At 35.1% G+C, this 22,181-nt stretch overlaps 2 protein-coding genes across 2 annotated transcripts; one reads left to right on the plus strand and one right to left on the minus strand.

Annotated features, from left to right (window-relative positions):
* The first annotated feature begins 108 nt into the window (after window positions 1-108).
* LOC128987088 (UDP-GalNAc:beta-1,3-N-acetylgalactosaminyltransferase 2-like) lies at window positions 109-19,055 on the plus strand. Its single transcript, XM_054407787.1, has 9 exons — window positions 109-151; window positions 644-925; window positions 1,265-1,492; window positions 3,952-4,135; window positions 4,386-4,640; window positions 6,291-6,582; window positions 8,408-8,608; window positions 16,659-16,790; window positions 18,932-19,055. The coding sequence occupies exons 2-6, from the start codon at window positions 685-687 to the stop codon at window positions 6,517-6,519; spliced, it is 1,137 nt and encodes a 378-aa protein (XP_054263762.1). The 5' UTR covers window positions 109-151; window positions 644-684; the 3' UTR covers window positions 6,520-6,582; window positions 8,408-8,608; window positions 16,659-16,790; window positions 18,932-19,055.
* On the minus strand, window positions 7,368-21,823 carry LOC128987087 (ABC transporter G family member 23-like). The gene is made up of 16 exons (XM_054407786.1): window positions 21,693-21,823; window positions 20,755-20,867; window positions 18,938-19,070; window positions 18,422-18,585; window positions 17,858-17,965; window positions 17,263-17,356; window positions 16,648-16,782; window positions 15,991-16,112; window positions 14,852-15,056; window positions 13,710-13,893; window positions 12,666-12,781; window positions 11,376-11,446; window positions 10,855-10,943; window positions 9,745-9,921; window positions 9,059-9,145; window positions 7,368-8,599 (listed from the first exon to the last, which is right to left on the minus strand). Exons 1-16 carry the CDS (start codon window positions 21,735-21,737, stop codon window positions 8,382-8,384), a joined length of 2,061 nt encoding a protein of 686 aa, XP_054263761.1. The 5' UTR covers window positions 21,738-21,823; the 3' UTR covers window positions 7,368-8,381.
* Between the last annotated feature and the right edge of the window lie 358 nt (window positions 21,824-22,181).

Here is a 22,181-nt window from a genome sequence, read left to right on the forward strand (position 1 = left end):
CATCGCAAGAGTCTCAGAGATACATGGATTCAGAGTGTCCCAAAAGTATTAAAATACAAATTTATAGTTGGTTCAAGCATGTGCAATATCCACCCAGAAAATCGCAAATCGGAATATTCATGTGAGAGCCTAAATATTTCACTTCCTAAACGTGAGTTTCCAACATTTAAAATTTGTTCAGTAAGCTTAGGCCTAGGCCTAAAATTAAGTTAAGTTCTAGGCTAAATTAGGGTTGCCACCTTAGGTCAGGGAATAATCGGGACATTGCCCCCCTCCCTCCTGGATTAACATAGGCTTAAATACGGGCATAAGGAACCAAAATTGGAAGTCCTGTCCTGGTTGTTATCTGGTAAAATATCAAAAGCTGTTTCTACTCAATAACTCAGTAACTCGTTTATTCGACCAAAGTAACAAATACAAATTTGCATTAGTCATGTCAAACAAAATATATCTTTACGTCTAAAATTAAAATAAAACAATTGTGCTTCAATCAAACTAGATTTACGAGTGACAATCATCTTCAAACTTAATTCTCATAGCAAAGATCGATTTGAACTCTTTGTAACTGAGAAAATGGACAGAAAATGTTATGATGTTTGAATGCTATTTTTTTTTAACTGCCTAAATACTTTTTAATTGATAGATGTTCAAGAAAACACTGATCTACAAGTAAACTCTTTGAGGATGGAAGCTAAACCAGCCCAACTTGGTCGTGGATTTATATTCACAGTTCATCATCCTGTGATAATTAAGACTCTGGGAATACAACGGTCTGCACTAGCTTCGGAAAAGGAAAAAATAATAAGGATTGCCCTTCATTATATCTCTCAAAACAATTTTAACTTAAATCTAACTCACCCAGCAACTAAAATTGCATCAGTCACTTTTCATGGCGATTTGATCCGAGACGATAAAAATAATAGGGGTAAGTATCTAAGAATATAATTGAAAATCTTTCCGTCATAATTTTATTCTACAGTTAACTTACTGTTACCTGTGACATAAATGGGCTTAGTTGAGTTAATTTTAATTTTTTTACATTTTCTTGCTCTTATTTGTCTGGGAACAATAATTAATTGTGCGAAAAAATGCTTAACTTTACTTTTATTTTTAGGGGAAAAAACATGGGCCACAAAGAATCTTAAATAGCCCAAACGGGCACTTTTCAGCAAATTTCTCAGTATTTTTTCTGTCAGCTGATTTTCTCTACAAGTTTTTCCAAAAGTACCTTTACTAATTGGTCTTTTTACTTTTTGTATTTCAGGATACGTATATAAGAAGCTATCGAATCCACTTCATTTGGCACAAGGATTTGAAGGGATGGTCTTGGTGGAAAAAGGATCCATCCAAGATGATTATTTTGATTGTGAACAATCAACCATTTGGAAACATGGAAATCTGTTTACAATTTCAAATGTAGTCACTAAGAGTTCTATTGAAGTTAGTGTGGAAAAGTATTGTGTATTGTCTTCATTTGGCTTCACAATTAAAGGTATTTTGGCCAATTTGAAACTATTATCAGTATTACTCTTAATACTTTAAATTATTAAAAGTTTTTTTTTCTTTCATGTTCAATTTCTAAATTTAGGTTTTATGAACAAACAACTCAAAGCAAAAATTTTATAACATCAAAAATGACTGAGTCTTGATAAGATTACATCAGCCAATTGTACACTTTTTATCCTGCCTTCACATCCTAAAAGCTAAAAAGTAGTCCTAAAAGGTCAAGCCAATATCACATAAATTAAATCCATTGGTGATTGGCGGGATTTGAACCACCAATAGACCAGCTCGTTCCCCAATGTATAGTACTGTAGTACAAAGCATGTCCTATAGGAACAGAAATTCAAAAATGTTTGTTCTGGTGTGGATCAGTCGCAACATGCTTTAACTAAATTTGGATCAATCCTATATATAATACGAGTAAAGTTTGAATACTTGTCAACTCGATCTGGGAATCGGCTCTAACAAAAACGTTTATATTTACGGAATAACTAAGTTCTGTGTCAAAAATAAGTTCTAGACCAGTGGTATAGCCAGGAAAAATCTATTATCGCCATAATATGAGTACAAACTTTTGAAAATTTAACATGGGCCTTATGAGAAAACATTCCGCCATTATTGTCATTTTGTTTACATTTTAAGACATAACGTGACGTTCTGTACCCACGGGCACCTCAGCTTGCGCATGCACATATGGCCTATTTACAAAAGACAGTACAAAAGAAAAGGAGTCCGATGAATACCATTAAGCGTTGATTAACAATACACCGATTCGCATAATTTCTGGTGGCCTTACTGAATTATTCCAAGCAGATTATTTCGTTTAATTGTTGTTATTAGTTTTGTGGTAAATATTAGTCCGGAGTGTGGTAACTGTTTATGACGATTAGATTAATGTATCTACAATCCTAAAATGCTATGGGAAGGGAGGGAAACAGGTCCGCGACGTAGGAAATGGTGAAGGAAGTAGTAAAGGTAAGTAGTCCGGAGTGTGGGAAATGTTTATGACGATTAGATTAAGGTATCTACAATCCTAAAATGCTATGGGAAGGGAGGAAAACAGGTCCGCGGCGTAGGAAGTGGTGAAGGAAGTAGTAAAGGCGAGTAGTCCGGAGTGTGGGAACTATTAATGACGATTAGATTAAGGTATCTGTTATCCTAAAATGCTATGGGAAGGGAGGGAAACATGGTCCGCGACGAAGGAAGCGGTGAAGGAAGTAGTAAAGGTGAGTAGTCCGGAGTGTGGGAACTGTTAATGATGATTAGATTAAGGTATCTGTTATCCTAAAATGCTATGGGAAGGGAGGAAAACAGGTCCGCGGCGTAGGAAGTGGTGCAGGAAGTAGTAAAGGCGAGTAGTCCGGAGTGTGGTAACTGTTTATGACGATTAGATTAAGGTATCTACAATCCTAAAATGCTATGGGAAGGGAGGGAAACAGGTCCGCGACGTAGGAAATGGTGAAGGAAGTAGTAAAGGTAAGTAGTCCGGAGTGTGGGAAATGTTTATGACGATTAGATTAAGGTATCTACAATCCTAAAATGCTATGGGAAGGGAGGGAAACAGGTCCGCGGCGTAGGAAGTGGCGAAGGAATTAGTAAAGGCGAGTAGTCCGGAGTGTGGGAACTGTTAACGACGATTAGATTAAGGTATCTGTTATCCTAAAATGCTATGGGAAGGGAGGGAAACATGGTCCGCGACGAAGGAAGCGGTGAAGGAAGTAGTAAAGGTGAGTAGTCCGGAGTGTGGGAACTGTTTATGACGATTAGATTAAGGTATCTGTTATCCTAAAATGCTATGGGAAGGGAGGGAAACAGGTCCGTGACGTAGGAAGTCGTGATGGAAGCAGTAAAGGTGAGCGGTCCGGAGTGTGGGAACTGTTTATGACGATTAGATTAAGGTATCCACAATCTTAAAATGCAATGGGAAGGGAGGGAAACAGGTCCGAGACCTGATTGTGGAAGAGGTGAATGAAGTAGTAAAGGCGAGCACTGTGGAGTCTGGGAACTGGAAACCAATTGTAACAGTTCGATTTCTGTATCTGAAAGTGAAATACTGAAATGCTATGAGATGGGATGGAAAGATGTCCAAGACATAGGAATTAGTAAATGCTAGCAGTGCGGAGTGTGGGAAATGTTGTTGGCAATTAGATTAATGTATTTAAAATACTAAAATGCAATGGAAAGAGATGACAACATGTCCACGACGTAGGAAGTAGTAAAGTTTAGCATCGCAGAGTGTAGGAACCGTTTGTGTCAGTTAGATTAATGCATCTCTAATACTTAAATGCTATGAGAAGGGAGGGAAACAATAACGTAGGAAATGGTGAAGGAAGTAGTAAAGGCTGGCATCGCAGAGTGGGGGAATGATTTTCCCCGAGCAAAGCTCGGTCTCCAGGTACTATTTTTTTTAATTGTCAATAACCCTCTTAATTCCTTAATATTTTTCAGATATTCCAGGACTTGAGAAAAAAATAAATAAAACAAAGGAAAGAACAGAAGACTGGAATAAATATGTTGAAAAAGTATACACACAGTTACAAAGAGAGTCTGTTGAACATGGTGACATTCTATTCCTTGACATGGTTGATGTTTACAGAAATCTACCGCAGAAAATGTTTCTTTTCTATAAGTGGTAAGTTGAATGAACACAACTAAAATGAAGGAAAATGGATTAGTGGAAATGCAAGTCAACGCTAAAAGTTAAATCAACAAATTTGATTAAAATTTCCAGGAAAGTTAGTAGAATATCATTTTCATAATTTTATTTAGGTGTCTCTAATTTAAAAGTCCAAATAGACTAAATATGTTTAGGTATGTTTGGAATGGTAGGCCTTCTTTATATTTTACAAAACCAAAACATGCAGGGAAATTCTTTGTTTCAGGCTCTTTAAGAATTATAATGTCAACTATGTTTTGAAGACTGATGATGATGTTTTTGTTGACATTTTGAAAGTACAACGAGAAATAGAGAAGCAGATCCAGTGGGATTGGTGGTCTTGTTTTCGAATTGACTGGCCTGTAAAGAGAGGCGGGAAATGGCAGGAAACGTTCAATTACAAGGAAGAAATTTACCCTCCGTTCCCAACTGGTGCTGGATATGTCCTGTCTGAGAAGGCTCTAGATTGGTTGAGATACAGGTAATCTTGTTTAGTCGAATTATCATAGCTGTAGTTTTATTCTGAGAGCCAAAAACCAATAAAGCATATTGTTGGTATGCAAAATTAATTCCCAAAAAAACATCCTTTTTTTAGGCCTAGTTGTATATTTTATAACCAGTACCAACTTTTACAAAACATGACAGTTCTAGCAAAAATAAACAAATCTACATAAATCCTTACCTAGCTAAAAATATGACTTATGTCATAGCCTGTAACTTTTTATTAATTTTTTTATATCCCACCTTAACATACTAGGACGCTAGGTTCTACCCCGGAACTGTTTTACCCATTACTTCAGGTTAGTCCTAGAGGGTAGCGGCATTATCACATATATAAAATCTATTGGTGATTGGCGGGTTTTGAAACTGGGACCTCGAGCTCCAATGCGTCGTGCTATACCACTAGACCAGTTCGATCCCCTTGTCATAGCTTATAATGGATTGTTTTCATGTAGTACTCTTTGGTTTTTCTTCTGTTAACTGTGTCTTTCCTTAAAGTGTTTAGATGTATTAGGTTTTCGGTTTATGGTTAATTTAAAACAGTAAAGATTGGCACTTAAGGTAAATGCACCAGTAGCTGACAGTGCTCCAGAAGCTGACAGTTTGAGTTTCTTAACATTATAATGTGGTCTCTTAAAAATATTTACACATGATTGCATTGTTAGAAGAACATATGTTTATTCTTGATTTGTTTACAAACAAATCAGCGAAATTTAGCCCATACTCGCGGAATGGTGGTGGTTTGAAAGCGACCCTGTCTGTACACATCACATTTAGTCGATTCCCTTAATGAAATTGTTAAGAAAGTAAGTTTGGTTTTTTGTCATTTCGCTAAATTTCTTAAATAGTATTAATGATTAGGCTCATTATTTTGATCAATTATACCTTTGTTGACAATTTCATGATAAAATTGGGGTGTTAGGGGTTTTGGATTTAAAATTATATCAATGTCAGGCTTTGGTACACAAAAACCATACAAGTTCCACTAGCTGACAGGGGATATTTGCTACTTGCACAATGTTAAATTGGTTTTACCCATCAAAATTTGGATGCTATTTATAATTTATGTGATCTCACATTTTTATAAAATGATTTTAATTTTTTAAATTTATAAGTCAAATTATCTTAAAAAATTTATATTTTTTAAATATATATATTTTAATGTAAATAATTTTTATTTTAAAATATGTAAAATAAATTTTCTTAACAACATTTTACATCATTTTATAATTTAATTATTAAGTTAGATTTTAATCGTCTTATAAATTATAAAACCCTTAGGTTTCGCAGCTAAAGTACATTTAGTTCCAGTGTCAGCTACTGGGGCAACTAGTCAGCTACTGGTACAAGCACTTTTTTCACTGTCAGCCACTGGAACACGTACAAAGGTTGAATTAAGTTTAAAAATGTTATAAAATATATTTAAAAAATCCTTTTTGTATGACAAATTTGAAAACTACACTAAATTTAGAATCACATAAAATCCGTAATATCTCTTTAGTTCCTATTTATTCAAAACCACGGATTATTAAGTGCGTATAGTTTCTTATACTGTCAGCTACTGGTGCGTTTACCTTAAGTCCAATTTATTAGAGAGAAATGTGTCACTGGGATTAATTAATTTTTGTAGGTTGGACACACTGTCAGTGGAATACCAAGGAGAGGACGTGGCAATGGGTATATGGCTGGAGGGATTAGAGCCTACACGCCACACAGGAGATGCATGCTACTGGGCGTGTGTGGACCAATGTCACGCACACAGCTGTAACACCATACAGTTGAGTGTGGCAGACATGTACAGTGTGTGGAATAGTTACCAGGAGTGTGGACAGATGTGTGGCTGTTCTGCACTTAGCTGAATATAAAGAACTTGAACCATCAATAGGCCTACTTGACTGCAGAAAATATTCTCAGTTATTGAGGTAGGTGTTTTTAATATTGTTATATGTGTTATGTTACTTTGGGATATTTCTTTCACCTTAAAAGATGCCAAATGGAATTAGCAAATGCAGCTCCTTATAACTATGACAATCTGTCGTGTATTTTGCCTAATCATGTGATGGATAGCTTGAGTAGTGTGCTGGGAACGTTCCAGTGGTCAGGAGGTGGTTCCATGCTGAGATCAATTCTTGTCCCAAATGGACCATAAAGTTTTTGCAAAGAGTGAACCAGTTTAAGGTACTCTCATCGCCATCTAGGGACAGATTAGATTACTCTAGCAGGAAAGTGAATTGCTAGGATTTCTAGCAGATAAGCGGACGAGGCTGCTTGGACTCTCTTGCAGGTAGGAATACTTACCAGAGCTTGCAGCGACCCTTAGCTTTAACGATTAACTCAGCGGATGAACAACAACTAACCTCATCATGAGGTCTTCTGCTACCCATTAAAAAGGCTCTGCGGGGAAGCGGCCTGTCTGTTTGTGTTAACATGGCACTCTTCTGTGGCTGCTGTGGCTTTTTCCACCGTATTCGTGACATTCGACATAACTGATGTTTCGGGACAGCTAAGAGAACACGGCTAAAAAGAAAGAGGATTTCACAATCCATTACCCAATTTTAATATGGCTGTCTGGGATCGTTATCTATATTGTGTAGATCTACTACTGTCAAATCTCCACTAATATTCTCAACATGTGTAATACATCTCAGATATACATCCAAGACCTACATTTTGGTTTTGACTAATTCCAACACAAAAATAAAACCACTTTTGAAGAAAAAAAAATATATTAATTTTTAAAAGTTGTTGCATACATTATGTCCCAAAATCAGACGCATATTCACTAAAAATTTGGTATAAGAGCCTTAACAACTTAGTAGTAGGAGTATTCACTGTCAGCTCTTCGTCTTCTGAGCCGCTTGACTTTCTTCTGTCGAGGCTGTTTGGCCTTCTGGGTAGCCGCTAGATCTACAAATGGCTTCTTCTCACTGTCGGACAGTTGTCTCCAAGCCGCAGCCGCCTCACTGATCATCTCTTTTGGACCAAACTCGCCTGGATGAGAGTTGCGGAAGGCTTGCACAAAATTTATGTATGGCATCCTCGTGGGCTTCGGGACCATGCTTTTGGTGATTTTAGAACCTGAGGTTTTTCCTTCTTTGTCCATATTTACTTTATGATGAAACAAACTTTTAATATATGAATTTGAAAGGCTCCTTGTATTTAGATTTTGTAAATTTTAATTTTGTTTCCAAGGTTACTGAAACAATTGAGATCAGCTGCACTTTTCTGTACTAAGAGTGCAGTAGTTATGGATAGGTTACCGGTACCTAGTTTGATGTTCTCATATTAGTCACCTTATCTGGTTGTGTTGAACCACTTTGTTTAGCAGGAAAAGGGCATCGAGAGGCTTTACTTTAAGGGGAAAAAACTTGTATCAAAGCTAAGGCTTTTTACCTTTACATGGTCAAGGATGGAACATACTTATAGATTTTTTAGTTTTTAAACATAACTTAGTCACTTTCTTTATATAAATGAAATTATTAGGGCTTTTGAAGAAAATTTAAAAAGTTTAACGAGAGAAGATAGATTTAAACCTTGTTTTGTAATGTGCATAAAAAAATACAATAGGCAGTTAAGAAGTTGACTTAGTTAAAAGTAGGCTAGCTTCTGTAACTATAAGTCTGTTCATTGTTTGAGTTGGAGCTTACATTTTTTATGAGTTCTTTAGTTTTGGCATACAGACTAAACAATTTTTATTATTTTATAGTACAAGAATAAAATTTCAATGAGCTTGGCTTCTCTTGGCAGACAAGATGTTGGCTATCATCAAGACTACGATGGTTGCCAAATTGTATCGAAACGCAGAAAACACTCTGGGATTATCCAAACCCCAGCCTCGGATGGAGACGCTGCGGAAAGCCTCGACTGCGATTGTCAGGGGAGAGTAGTCAACAAGGAACTTGAGTGCAGGAACCATGCCTTCTATTGGCCATATCATTCCTATAACAAGTAAGCTGTGCAACTTAGATACCCTAAAATGTAAAAGAATATTTGTTATATTAAAAAGGATTTGGTTTAGTTAGGAATTCATTAAGAAAGACAGGACGGATACAAAAATCAACATGAGGAATGAGTTTATGGCAGTTGATCTACATTAAAAGTTAACAACAAATCGATATTTTGCCCATTACTGGACTTCAGTTGTAAGTAATAAAATGGCAATGGCAGTTTTTAAAACTGATGTTCTTAGAGTTGTCAGTTGCTTACCTTAGGCCTATGTTACTTGCCAACACAAAACTTAAAAAAAAAAATCATTAAGTACTAAAACTTAATAAATAGAGTAGTAGTTCATTAGTTGATCTGTTGTTAATCAGGAGGTATTTATATCATCATTCAAAAAATTTAATAAATCCAAAATTACTAAAATTTTTAAAAATTAATACACGTATACATCTTTACCTGAGGTGAGAAAAAGTGTCATAATTGTTCCCACTGTTGTGTTCGTGAGGTGGTTCTCCTTCTTTATAATAGAAGCCAGAAAAATACCTGTAGAAAAGTAGCCATGTATTATCAAAGGGAAAAAATCTTTTGAAATCTCTCATGAACCAAACAGTCACTGAGGAAAATTTTGTTATGATTTAACATTACTTTATATGTTTTAAATTAATACTTACAAAATAATAAGGTAAAACAACAAAAACAGTATCCATAAAGAATTTTAATGTTGACAGACTTGATATATTTTGACAAGCTTATATGTCTTTTGCCTAGTCCATTATTTACTGTTTTTGTTTACGCTTGTAACTCTATCAAATATTGCTCCATTTAATTTGATAAAAAAAGTGTGTCTAAAATCAGCAATTTCGCCATCCAGCTCCGACTAAAAATTAACAAAACATCGTTCAATAATCTTTGAAAAGGAAAAGGTAACTTCGTTTTAAAACTGGTCAAGGAGATAGGAAGTATAGACAACTAACCTGAAATAGTCCCAGGAAGTTTAAAGAACACAAAAACACATTTAAACTGATATGGCAGTTACAGTTCTTTATCCTCAATACAATAATCATAACATATTTTGCAATAAAAGTAGCACAGAACAAAGAATTCATGTTTTAGTCTCTTCCATCCCTTAAATGGTTACTAACCATATAACATCCCCTGGAGTTCTGCCAATATGACAAGGAAAGATGCCAACAGTATGCTGCCTCGCATAAAGTTGTGAATGTTGGTGTAAATGATCACCATCAACACACAGTTCTGCACCAGCAACACCAACAGTTGGATTACTGTGTGTGCTAGATTCATCTCCAGCTTGGTTACACCTGCAAAACTTTCAGAATTGTACCGCATATCTTTTATTTTTATTTTCCACGTCAGTTTTTGTTTTTGAGCTTGTGATAGGATTTATTTTATAAAAAATACATCTTTATTCGTTATTGTTATACATATTCTTAGAATCAGTATTAGAGTATATTCAGGTGAAACTTGATTTAGAAAGGAATGAGTTATTGCAGTTAGCAATGAAATGTTCTGTGTATACCAAACAATCGAACATATGCGTGAGCCCTGCTATACTAAACTAACTCGGACTAAACCCTGTTCAGATTAGCATGAATTCAGAAAAAGCGGACTTTATTAATAATTGATCGTTGCACAAAAGGTTTTTGGCCACAACCACGAGAGATATTTATGATGTTGCAGAAATCACAGGAGACGATAGCAATGTTGCTTGAACATTTAAGTGTATTAAAAGCTTCCCTTTTGTTCGTGGTGATATAGCCTATCTAACTTCCACAAAGTTTGCAGTAATATTACTACAGTACCTTTGTCAACATTTGTGGTATCATTGCCAGGTTCTCCTTTTGCAGTAATATTACTACAGTACGTTTGTCAACATTTGTGGTATCATTGCCAGGTTCTCCTTTTGCAGTAATATTACTACAGTACGTTTGTCAACATTTGTGGTATCATTGCCAGGTTCTCCACTAGTGGCAGCAACATTAATTTTGTTGATCCTTGTGATATTCCTTTTTTGACGTTAACAATATCGTCACTTAATTCAAAGAAATTTCTGGCAACATCCCCGATTTTTGCAGCAACATTCGTTGACATTAGGAAAATCATAAAGCTAGAATCTTCAACGTCTGCACATCTATATCACTAACTTTGGCATTATTGCTAGCTTCGGCAAAGTTTGTGGTTCTTGGTAATGTGACCTTATTTGTAACAAAATTGCCAGCCACAGCAGTACTTACCAGAAACAAGGCTTCGCTGGAAAACTCCTGTATTCTTTTCCGATGCTACTGCTGTAGACGTGTATGAAGTAGCCATGAAAAACACCAACCTGTGAAAGAGTCATATTAGACCTCTTCTTCTCTCTGTATTATGAAATAGTCCATTACTAGTCACCTGAGATCTGAAATGGTGAATTTAATCCGTGGTTGTGTAGATATCATCAAAATGTTTCCGTCAACCACAGCTAAATTGTAAAAATCACCCACAATCGTGGGAAAAACATGAATGTCTCCTGAGGTCTAGGAGTAATCTTGAACATCTTATTGGATTACAGATACTCCATAATAGTCTTTTACAATGCAGCAATTTTTAAATTTTTGATCTTACATTTGTTGAAGGCGCTTTTAAAATATGATGTGTGTCCCGAAGTGAAGCCCCCAAGCTGAAGTTCCCGGTGGCCGCTGTGTCCTCTGTTAAGGAAATATAGCCCTGACTTTATAAAGTAATTACAAGTGTAGCAGTTAAACTGATATTTACTTACGGAATTAAGAAACCTGGCAGAGCATTTTGAACAAAGTCTATAGAGTCGGCTCCATAAACTTCTACTGGTTCCTGGAAAGTTTTTGTTGTTTGAACTTATGTATTTTTAGATTGACCAAAAATAAATTTAGCCTAATTGAGGATATCAAACTTTGTTGTTGGGTAATAATTGTGTGGTTGGTAACAAAGGAAATGTTCATAGATAATTTTCACCACAGATACAATAAGGAGAGCTTACATCATAGTTGGTAACAGTTTGGCCTCAAAACATGTCACTTTCAAGATTAGTAATGAGAAATAAATAAGTAGAATTGATTATCAAACCTTTTGTCCAACTACTATCTATACGGGTATCAGATCAGTGCATCGAGACAACTTTTTCCCTTGCTCTGAATGTTGTAACTGCTTAACACACAGTTGGTAAACTCCTAATGTAAACCTTTTATCTTGGTTTGCCAAATATACAATTTTAAAACTCACTGGCAATGTACAGTTAAAAAAAAACAATGGTTAGCCTAAATCTAAAATGCTCAACAAGAGACACTGCAAGCTATTTTAAAACTTATTTACAAGGGCCGTCCAAAAAGTAACAGACGTATTGCATTAGCACTTCTTGGGGTGGAGCTATCACCACCATCTTAGCATCAGAGCATTCTTCTGTCTTACTCAGCCTTCACTCTTCACTCATTTAAAACATCACAATAAATTTGAAAAAAAATTCAATTGGCTTATGCCAACCCATCAACGAAAATGGTGTGTGGAGAATCAGAACAAAAAAAGAATTAAGGGAAATCTATATAGACCCAGACATAATAGCACAAATAAAAAGTAGGAGACTGAGTCATTTGAAGAGAAGAGAAGAAGATGGTGTCAAAAAATCTCCCTCGGGGAATATGACCAATGACGACCTTGACTAAGATGGCAGGACCAGGTGCGAAGAGACATAGGGAATTTAAGAGCAGAGACAGAATGGATGGAAGACAGAGAGAGGTGGCGACTGGTTGTTGGTGAGGCAAAACACCTACTGAGGTTTGAGTGGCCACATAGGTAAGGTTATGATTTTTCCCCAACAAAAATATGATAACCGAGTGCACCGCACCTTACAACTGGTGGGATTTGCAACAACACTAATTATGACACTACTGCAGATGAAGTACAAGAGCTGTGATGCGGATGCTACTGTTTGTATACTGAGTGTGAGAACTTTCCGATGCTAAGGTGGCAATTATGGCCTTTCTGCAGATGTGAAACCTCTGTTACTTTCTGAAGAGCCCTTGTTACCGGGACTTACCCTGACTAAACTTTGATAAGCCGCTGTCTTGTAGCCACAACCTTTAATTAGTTGTGTCTGTACATCATTGAACGTCTCCTCCACCGCTGATACCACCTGCCTTGCTTTAATTTTCTCTGAAGTCAAACACATTTATTAAGCGATGAATGAACAAAACATACTCCCTTATGGATTTTTATCCTTTTAGATCAGCTAAGACAGTTCTAGATTACGTTTTTATCTGGATTATGGGGGGGGGGGGTTGTTGTTGGGGGGCTTGTTCTTTAATCATTTATTGTTGCTTAATTATCTTTTTAAAAACATGAACTAGAAATAATGATCTTTTATCAACTGTTGTTTCACCTCTGGTGTTATGAAGAGTAACGAACAATTTGTAAAATCTGCCCTAAAATTAAAGAGGAACATTCAGTCTTCTCATATATATTTGATAATTTATTTATTGATGTTATTTATTTTTAAGAAATTAAATACATTTGTAATGTCGAGCTTTCACAATAGTAAACATCTCAAACTTTGGTATAGAATAAAAGGTAGAGATTCTAATCAAGAAATTGTGTAATTTTCATCTCTTGATCCAATTTTACAGCCCCAGATAAGGAAAAAATACATATAAGTATGATGAACCTTATATGCATTGTTATATGAGAATCCTTGGACTTGAGAGTCATTTAGAGCCTCGTTGGTTGGTGGATCTTAGAAGTTAGAGAAAAAGAAATATAAGTATGAAGCTGTTACCTGTCATATCCATTGTGACTTGGATCTGAGAGTCGTTCAGAGTCTCGTTGGTCGGTGGATCTTGGAAGTTAGAGAAAAAGAAATATAAGTATGAAGCTGTTACCTGTCATATCCATTGTGACTTGGATCTGAGAGTCGTTCAGAGTCTCGTTGGTCGGTGGATCTTGGAAGTTAGAGAAAAAGAAATATAAGTATGAAGCTGTTACCTGTCATATCCATTGTGACTTGGATCTGAGAGTCGTTCAGAGTCTCGTTGGTCGGTGGATCTTGGAAGTTAGAGAAAAAGAAATATAAGTATGAAGCTGTTACCTGTCATATCCATTGTGACTTGGATCTGAGAGTCGTTCAGAGTCTCGTTGGTCGGTGGATCTTGGAAGGAACTAGAGAAGATGTCGTTCAGGGCCGAGGTGTAGTTATGACTGAAGTAGAGAACGGCTAGCGAGTGACCTCTTTCCACTGCTCTCATGCCAGTTTCTAGATCTGCATACTCACTCTGACAAGACAGAACAGAAATGTATAGTGGTTTGTTCAATTTTGAATATGTTGTTTTTGTTTCAATAGTCTCGTCATTTTGAGATTTTACAATACAGGTCTCTAAACGTGAAAGATATTGAATTTACTACTGTTTAAGTCGTTTCTAATTCAAGTTCTGTTAGTCAAAAAATGAATCATATTTTTGAGATTTTTCTATTACTAGGTCTCTAAAATAAATTACTGTGTGTCATTCTTTTATGTACAGTTTGCGGAAAAAGTTGTATAAAGCTGATTACCTTCAGACCAATGGCACAATTGACTGAATACAATAAGCATCAATTAGAGGGGAGATTCAGTAAAAAAATCCTAAGAATCTCGCCAAAAAATTGTGTTAGTTGATAGTTAAAGAATATAAAATCCTTTCAAATCAGGAAAATTTGTTACAGCTTCAAACATTGATAAATACAGCTTTTTGAAACTATTTGCACAAATTTTTAACTGATCCAAGCTAGTGTATACACTAACACAGTCAGTGTTGTACCCAGCTTTGGCAGGCCACGGTACAAATATTAGGTTGGGCCCCCCTCCCCTTGAAGTATATGTTTGGTGGGGCCTGGGCCCCAGTAAAATTGTCCGGAAAAACCAGTCTTAGTACGGCCCTGAACACAATTAGCACCTTGTAAACCATTTCCCAACAATTTATGAATTGAAAAATTAAAAATTTCATTCAGCTACAGTGTCTGCAAAACATTTGATAATCTAAATTTACAAACTTTTATAAGGTTACAAGAAAATTATTCCTCCCAATGAAAAAAGTTAATAAAACTTTTAAACATTGAAATGATACAACGATTATGTACAAGATCATATCCTGCATTTTCTTCTCCCAATATTACCCATGAAATCATTCAACACAAAGAAATATATATATTCGGAAAAGTAAATCTTGTATGAAAAAGTTAATTTAGTATTCATACCACAATAAAGCCTTTATCCTTCATCAGTTGTTCGAAAGCGCAGCTGATTTTGTAGTCAGTACTACAATTTGGTTCTGTACTTATGTGATTTGCGCAAAAATCCTCTGGAACTAAGGCAATGTGCAAGCCTCGAAGATTGTTGGTGTGCAACATGCAGAATAAGAAAGACATCATTCCGGGAAGAAGAAGAATGTATATCAACAACCTGTAAATTACTGTTAAAATTATTCCCCAAACTATTTTCTGCACTGTTCTGAGTTTTTGAAGCCTGAACGTGTTCAATTCGGTTCATCAATTTTATGTGAGCCAAGCCAAAATGTTATCTGGTAGCGTGAAAATTCCATCAGACAAGCCACCGAAACTGGACCCAGCTATCCTGGTCATAATTCTTTTAATGAATGGTCCTGGCTAATGAAACAGCTGATTAGTCAGTAACAAAGTAAGCCATCACACTCCATTCTACACTCATCCTTAATTCATATTTAGGTTGAAAGACTCACTAGTCAAGTCCCCATTGTAATTGATGATGATAATAAAAAAAAATAAAAAAATTGGGTTATACGCAAAGTTATCTTTTCATCCAATGTAAAAATTTGAAGCAAATACATGGTGCTATCTGTAGTATCCAATAGTCAACGATTCAACCCAATACACTAGTACCCTCTGGTGAGATGGTCCTGAACTTCATCTATTTTCTTGGATTCAAATAATTTTTACATTGGATGAGAAGTCTACTTTGTGTATAGGCAATGCTATAACCCAATTTTTTTTAAATATTATTATTACTAATATTATTATAATTCAAAGTTTATGATATTTAAACAATAGTACTTGGGGAACCGAGCCTTGCTCGGTTGTGTTAATTGGATTTAACCGTTAAAATAATATCGTAAACAGACATTCTATAATTTACGAAAAATCACAAACCATAGACGTTTCCCCATGAGGCCAGTGTTAAATTTATAAACTGTCCATTATGAGTTGTGTGGCGAAATACAAATTTTCCTGAGGTAGTGGCTGGTTCCAATCAGGTTTTTGGAGCAAAATAATAATTTCAAAATTTAGTCAAACTCCTTCTTCTGGATTTTGAGATATATATTACAAACACACATAGCTTGTATTAGAGTATAGGATCATACCATGCATTCCTTTTCATCCAGTAAAAGTTCTTCATCGTCTGCGCACACAGCCTATTGAAGTTACAAAAGTAGTTTTTTCTTGTGAAGTTTGGAAGTTGTGCTGTCTTTGATTTTGGAAATACCTAAAGAAACCAATTACACAATATTCTAATTTCTAATGTGTGATAAAACTTGTTGATACTTGTTTTTATCTGCAAATCAGTTTATTCTTATTTTTAAGAGTGGGAAACGAGCTGGTCTAGTGGTTAGGGCACGGGACTTTGGTCTCTGAGGCTGCGGGTTCAAATCCCGCCAAATCACCAATGGATTTTATCTAAGTGATAGTGCCGCAACCCCAAGGTCTAACTTGAAGTTATGTGCTAAACAATCCCAGGCTCGTGCCTAGCGTCCTAGGACAAAAAAAATTTAGAGTAAAGTTTCAAACTCTAGTAAAAGAAGTTAGAGGTTTTAAAATTGCTACTAATGTTATGAACAATTATTTTTTGAGCAATAAAATCTTATTAACAAAACTGGCCTCAATAAAAAACAGAAAGGTCTCTTAGTGAGAAAATTAATAACTTAAGTTTTGTATTAACCCGTTTATTTATTGTGCTCAATCTACTCGTTATCGTTTTAGTCATAGAACCAATAATAATGCAGATAAACATAAAACTTCACCTTTTTTACAGGGGATTCCATTTGGTGTTGACTCAGTATAAGAAACACATCCTCCAATGAAGAGCTTTTGAACTCTTGGAGAAGTTTTTCTGGAGGACTTTCAGCCAGTAATACTCCACCCCTCATCAATCCGATCTATAAAGGTAGAATTAGTTAAGTAAAGTAATTATATTATTTTACCTACGACCGGTTTTTAAAGTAGCCATTTCAGTTTATTTTTCGAATTGAAAAGATTCACATAACGGCATTGTTTACTTACTTAACAGCATTGTTGTACCCCAACCCAGTAGATTTAAAAAATATATATACCTAGGAACTTATACTAACCACTAAATTATGCCTAGACACACAAAGAAAAATAGGAGGTTAAATTAAAAAAAATATCGTACACGATTAATCTAACAACTTCTGAGCAAGCTCATACAAAAAACTTTCTTCTACATCGATAGAATCTCTCTTATGATTGGGTAGATATTTTTCCCTCTAACATATTTATAATATGTACTTTTCCTCAATAACTAGTTCACTATCTATTATTCCAATTAGAATACAGTCATTCATATTTTTCATTACTCATTAATTAAATTTAATAATTTTCAAACCAGGTCCACTCACCTGGTGGGATTTTCTTGCTTCTTCAATGTAATGTGTTGTGATTAGAATTGTCTTGTTTTGTTCTTCTGCTGCCCTCAAGAAATATTTCCACAGACTAAAATGCTACAAAGCATTAGAACTTCACATGAACCTCAATCCTCATTCTTTCTTTTTTACATTACCTTTCCAGCAACAACTATTAATCATGACATTCAAATCGAGTCCAGTCAGAAAAATAAACTTGATTGCCTTAAAAAGCATTTTATTATGTTTCAGTAACGTAATAAAATCATCCAAATTATTTCATTAAATTTATCAGGGACAAGACCATTTTGCAAATTATATATAAAAATTGTATTATCTGTTTTAAACATTCAAAACGTGAATTAAGATTGTTTACAATGCAGTTTTGTGAGGAAAATGAAATCTGAAAAATCTTTTATGAATAAAAAATTTATTGGGTTTTAAAATATGCTCATCTATAACAAAAATACATAAATCCATCCCAGAAATGGTTAACTTTAATCTCCCATAGCTTACAGAACAAAAGTCAATTCGGATATTTTAGGAATTGAAAGCCGTACTATAATTTTTATTAAGAGGGAAGTCATCATACCTGCATCTTGTCACAGGATCAAGTCCTACTGTTGGTTCATCTAATATTAATAAATCTGGGTCGTGAATTAGTGCCACTAGTAGTGATACTCTTCTTAGCTGTCCTCCACTGTAAGAGATATAGATTAGAAAATATAGATAAGACATTTTTAAGATACATACAATATAAGAGACATGGACAACAGTAGTTTTGATATCAGGCTAACAAACTTAACCAAAACAAAAATCAGGCTAAGTTCAAGCTAACCAAATCACAACAATCGCCTCCAACTGGGTCTGCTCATATTACGGTAGGCTGATTCGGCACCGAGACGTCGCATAACTATTCGGTAATCCAATCCCCAAGCATAGGCGTCCCATGACCAGCTTTTTTGGGGGGCACGCACAACATATCAGCACTATGAAGTCTAAAAATTAGCTGTAATTGTAGTTCTCGTCTAGAAGGGTAGTTGTAAGTTGTCATTAATACCTTGTACAATTGTAGTTTATGTTTTAAAAGAGATTGCCATTTCACCGTCTAATAAGTTTCATAATTCAAAATAGGAAGAGAAGTCAATTGTATTACCTTAGGGATGTAATGTAGCAATCGTAGAACTGCCCCAATGACAGATCAACTAGGTTCAGGAGAAGTTTAGCTCTTTGATCCACTTCATCACAATCCATTTCGTAAATTTTTCCGAAGTAATGCAACACTTCAGAAATTGTGAACTTCTCCATCAATGCAGTTTCCTTTTCACAAATCCACATTGTGTAATTATATCATTGTTGAGTCATTGAAAATGTAAATCGTACTTTATAATATTATCTTCATAATTGTACACATTTGGTTAAGAATGTAACACAAAATATAAGAAGTAATGTTCAAGTTTGGTAATTTTGTGAATTTAAAACCTGTGGAATAGGTTGAACAGAAGTATAAGAGGTAAAATACAGAAGAAACCAAATTTAAGCCTGACATTCAAAACGAAAATCATCTGTATATTATGCCTACCTGGTTTCCTTTTGAAAACCAGTTTATTAGTGTTTTTTTTTTTTTTTCATCATGTTAATTTCAAATTTGTTTTTTTTCTCCCAGAAATACCTGTGGCATGTAGCCGATCTGCTTCTGGTGTTGACATTTAACAAAGATAGTTCCGGCATGCAAAGTTGTGATGCCTGTGATACAGTTAAGCAAGGTAGTCTTGCCACAGCCACTGGGACCCAGCAATCCGTAACTAAAAAAAAGAACCATCAACACTTGTAATTGATACTGTTTTGTTACCTTTTTGTAAACTTTTGTATAGGTGTATCGCAGTTTGTAAATAAATTAAATAAAATCAAACATTTCAGATCCAAAAATGTTATATCTATAAATACAAGTTTGTCACTTTGATACACATACCGTGCTTGTTAAAATACAGGGAATGACAATAAATGTCTTTACTCAACCCCGTTTACATGGAGTATAGGTCAGCCATTTATCATTCGGTTTTTTGTTTTTTTTTTTGCCCTAGAACGCTAGGCACGAGCCTGGGATTGTTTTTCACATTACTTCAGGCTAGACCTAGTGGTTGCGGCATTATCACTTAGATAAAATCCATTGGTGACTTGGCGGGGATCGAACCCAGGACCTCAGGGACTGAAGTTCCGCGCTCTAACCACTACTAGAGGTCGTCCAGTGGTCGAAACTCGACCAAAAATATTTAATGTACAGACTTCTTTATTTTCATTCCACACTGAATAGAACATGTGATTGGAGTTTCTTCCATTTGTTTTGATTTTCTGTTTATATTTCGTTGTTATTTCGTCACCAGCATGGCAACTCATAATATCCATGTTAAATTTTTCAAAATTTTAAATTCATTTTTTGTGCTTATTTTTGAGCCTATTTTAATTAATACAGGGATTCTGCACACCTACAGGAAAATAGCTTTCTAACAGTATGCGTAGATTTTCCCTACGATGCACACGAGCTGAGAAAAAGGGTTTTAAAGAAACATGCTTGCCTATTAATATATAGATAGATGCCAGCTCGCTCCCCATTATCATTCAGTTAGGTCTGAGTAATTTTTATCAACAGTTTATCCCTGATTTTATTTAGGACGATTTTATTTTTATGTTTTGTTTAGTTCAAATGAATAGTTTTTGTGTAGGTATTATCATGCTTTCAAGCGAATGCATTTAAAATATTATACTATAAAGACTAACACGTTATGATTATGTTGAATCTAGGAATGGTATTGTTTCCATCTGTAACATTGTCCACTAAAGATGGGAAATAACGTTACTTTGCATTAATAGTAAGGAACATTCCTCAGCTTTTCGGTAACAGGTGAAATAATCCTGTTATTTTGTCACCTATTACTTCCTCTTTCAGCCGGTCGTACTCTTGCAATCACAGGGTTATTTTTTTCAATTTTACTTCATTTTACAAGTCTATTGTGCCTTTATTGTCATGTTATATATTGGTCATGGGAACGAAAATAGAGTTAAATTATTATGTGCGAGACTTTAATAAGGTTTTCAGCATCAAGTTATCTTTTAAATATATTGCTATTTATTCTAAACCAAAACCGATCCTTAAATAATTAGATACATTAGTTTGACAAAACAGTAGGATTCCTAGCTCTTAACTGCAAAGATTTATCATAACTAAATAAATAGGCTCATATAAAAAAAGGCTTGTCTATTATGTATCTAATAAATAAGGATCTTTTAAAATAGGATTACACGATCAGCGTTATTTTACTTGCTCATTCTAACAATTCAGACGACACAAAAATAATAGGGTGTTCTCAGTAACCTATTACACTGGTAATAGGTTACTCTTCAGTAATAGTATTATTTATCCTATTACGTTAAATAACGCCCACCTATTGTGCACAATGCAGATGTGGGGCAGTGATAAATATGACTCACATTGTTCCTTGCTGGACAGTCATGTTCAAGCCTTGGAACACTGCTGTGGAGTCGTATCTCATGAAGGCATCACGGATCTCAATGGCACTGTTACCACTGACAGGTGTTGTTGTCTGGACAAAAAGTACATTTCAAACTCATATTTTATAGTGATTTGCAACAAAACTGACTTGATTGTCTGGGTAGCTGAGTTGGAGTGCCTTAAGATCTACAGGGTGCTGGATCGATCCTTAGTGATGTTGATCCTCAACCTAGATGTCATTTGTGACATTATCAGTGATGCCACGATTAATGTTAATGATACTTTTCTTCAAGGTCGATGTTGTTAAGTAACAATTCAAGGGTTTAGAGAGTTCTGTTTCCTACTTAAAACATCGCAATTGCTAATGGCGTTAAAACACTCTTGCAAATATAAACCCCTCTATTAAGTGTCTTATATTTACAGCAGTAGAGTCATGCTATTAATATTACTGGTAACATCTGTATTGTCATGTGGATTGCTTAAACAGTCCTCGGAACCCTTAAAAAGGCGCTTAAAACATTCGACACCGATTGTCACATATTTGCGACGCTGTGGTCATTGCCACGCACCGAGGTATACAGTTTAATATTGCACATAGACTAGGTGTCACTTGGTTAACAGTACACACAGACCATGGCCAAGTGATACAACAAAGTAAAAAAAATTTTCCAACCATCATAACCGTCAGTAATCATCATATCCACAGACCAAAAGGCGCATATATGCGACAGACATCCCTCTAGATCACTGCAGAGAATTCAGGGTCTTTACATCGACCGTTATGAATATATAAGCTATTTAATAACATAGGGGCACCGACGCAATCGCCGTCGCATCTATGGGTATAAACTAACTCAAGCCCTGTTAATGTTATACTTACTTTGTTTTGGTTCTAATTCTACATTCACTCACTCACATTTGAAGAAGTCTCCCAGGTTTTCCGCATGATCGTTTCAAACATGTTTTACTTTTTACATAGAATTTTTCACAGCAGTAAAAACCCAATCGTTCAAGAAAGTTGTACAATTTTATTTAGAACTATTCACATTCAATGTTGGACACAATATTAAAGACAACTGTGTCATCTAAAATTAATTACCATAGCTTATTATCTCTTGTACAACTGAGCTAACAATTGTGTACATTATTTGTGACTGTGTTGTTAGTTAAGAATTACACATTTTCAAAATTGAGCTTTGTAAGAAATTGTTTGACTGTCTGCAAACCTTTTTTTTTTTACTGCATACCATTTGAATGACGACAAATTCATTATTTAAATTTAGCTCCAATACACACTGAATATGTCAAGTTTTTTTCCAATATGGTGTCCAAATCATGGAATGAAAATAAAGAGCTAAAGTAAAAATCGATCCAATTGAAAAATAACTATCATTTCAATTATGTC

The sequence above is a fragment of the Macrosteles quadrilineatus genome, unplaced genomic scaffold (assembly GCF_028750875.1).
Source record: "Macrosteles quadrilineatus isolate MER2022 unplaced genomic scaffold, UCM_ALF_1.0 Scaffold_2__2_contigs__length_208266976, whole genome shotgun sequence".
NCBI classification, from domain to species: domain Eukaryota; kingdom Metazoa; phylum Arthropoda; class Insecta; order Hemiptera; family Cicadellidae; genus Macrosteles; species Macrosteles quadrilineatus.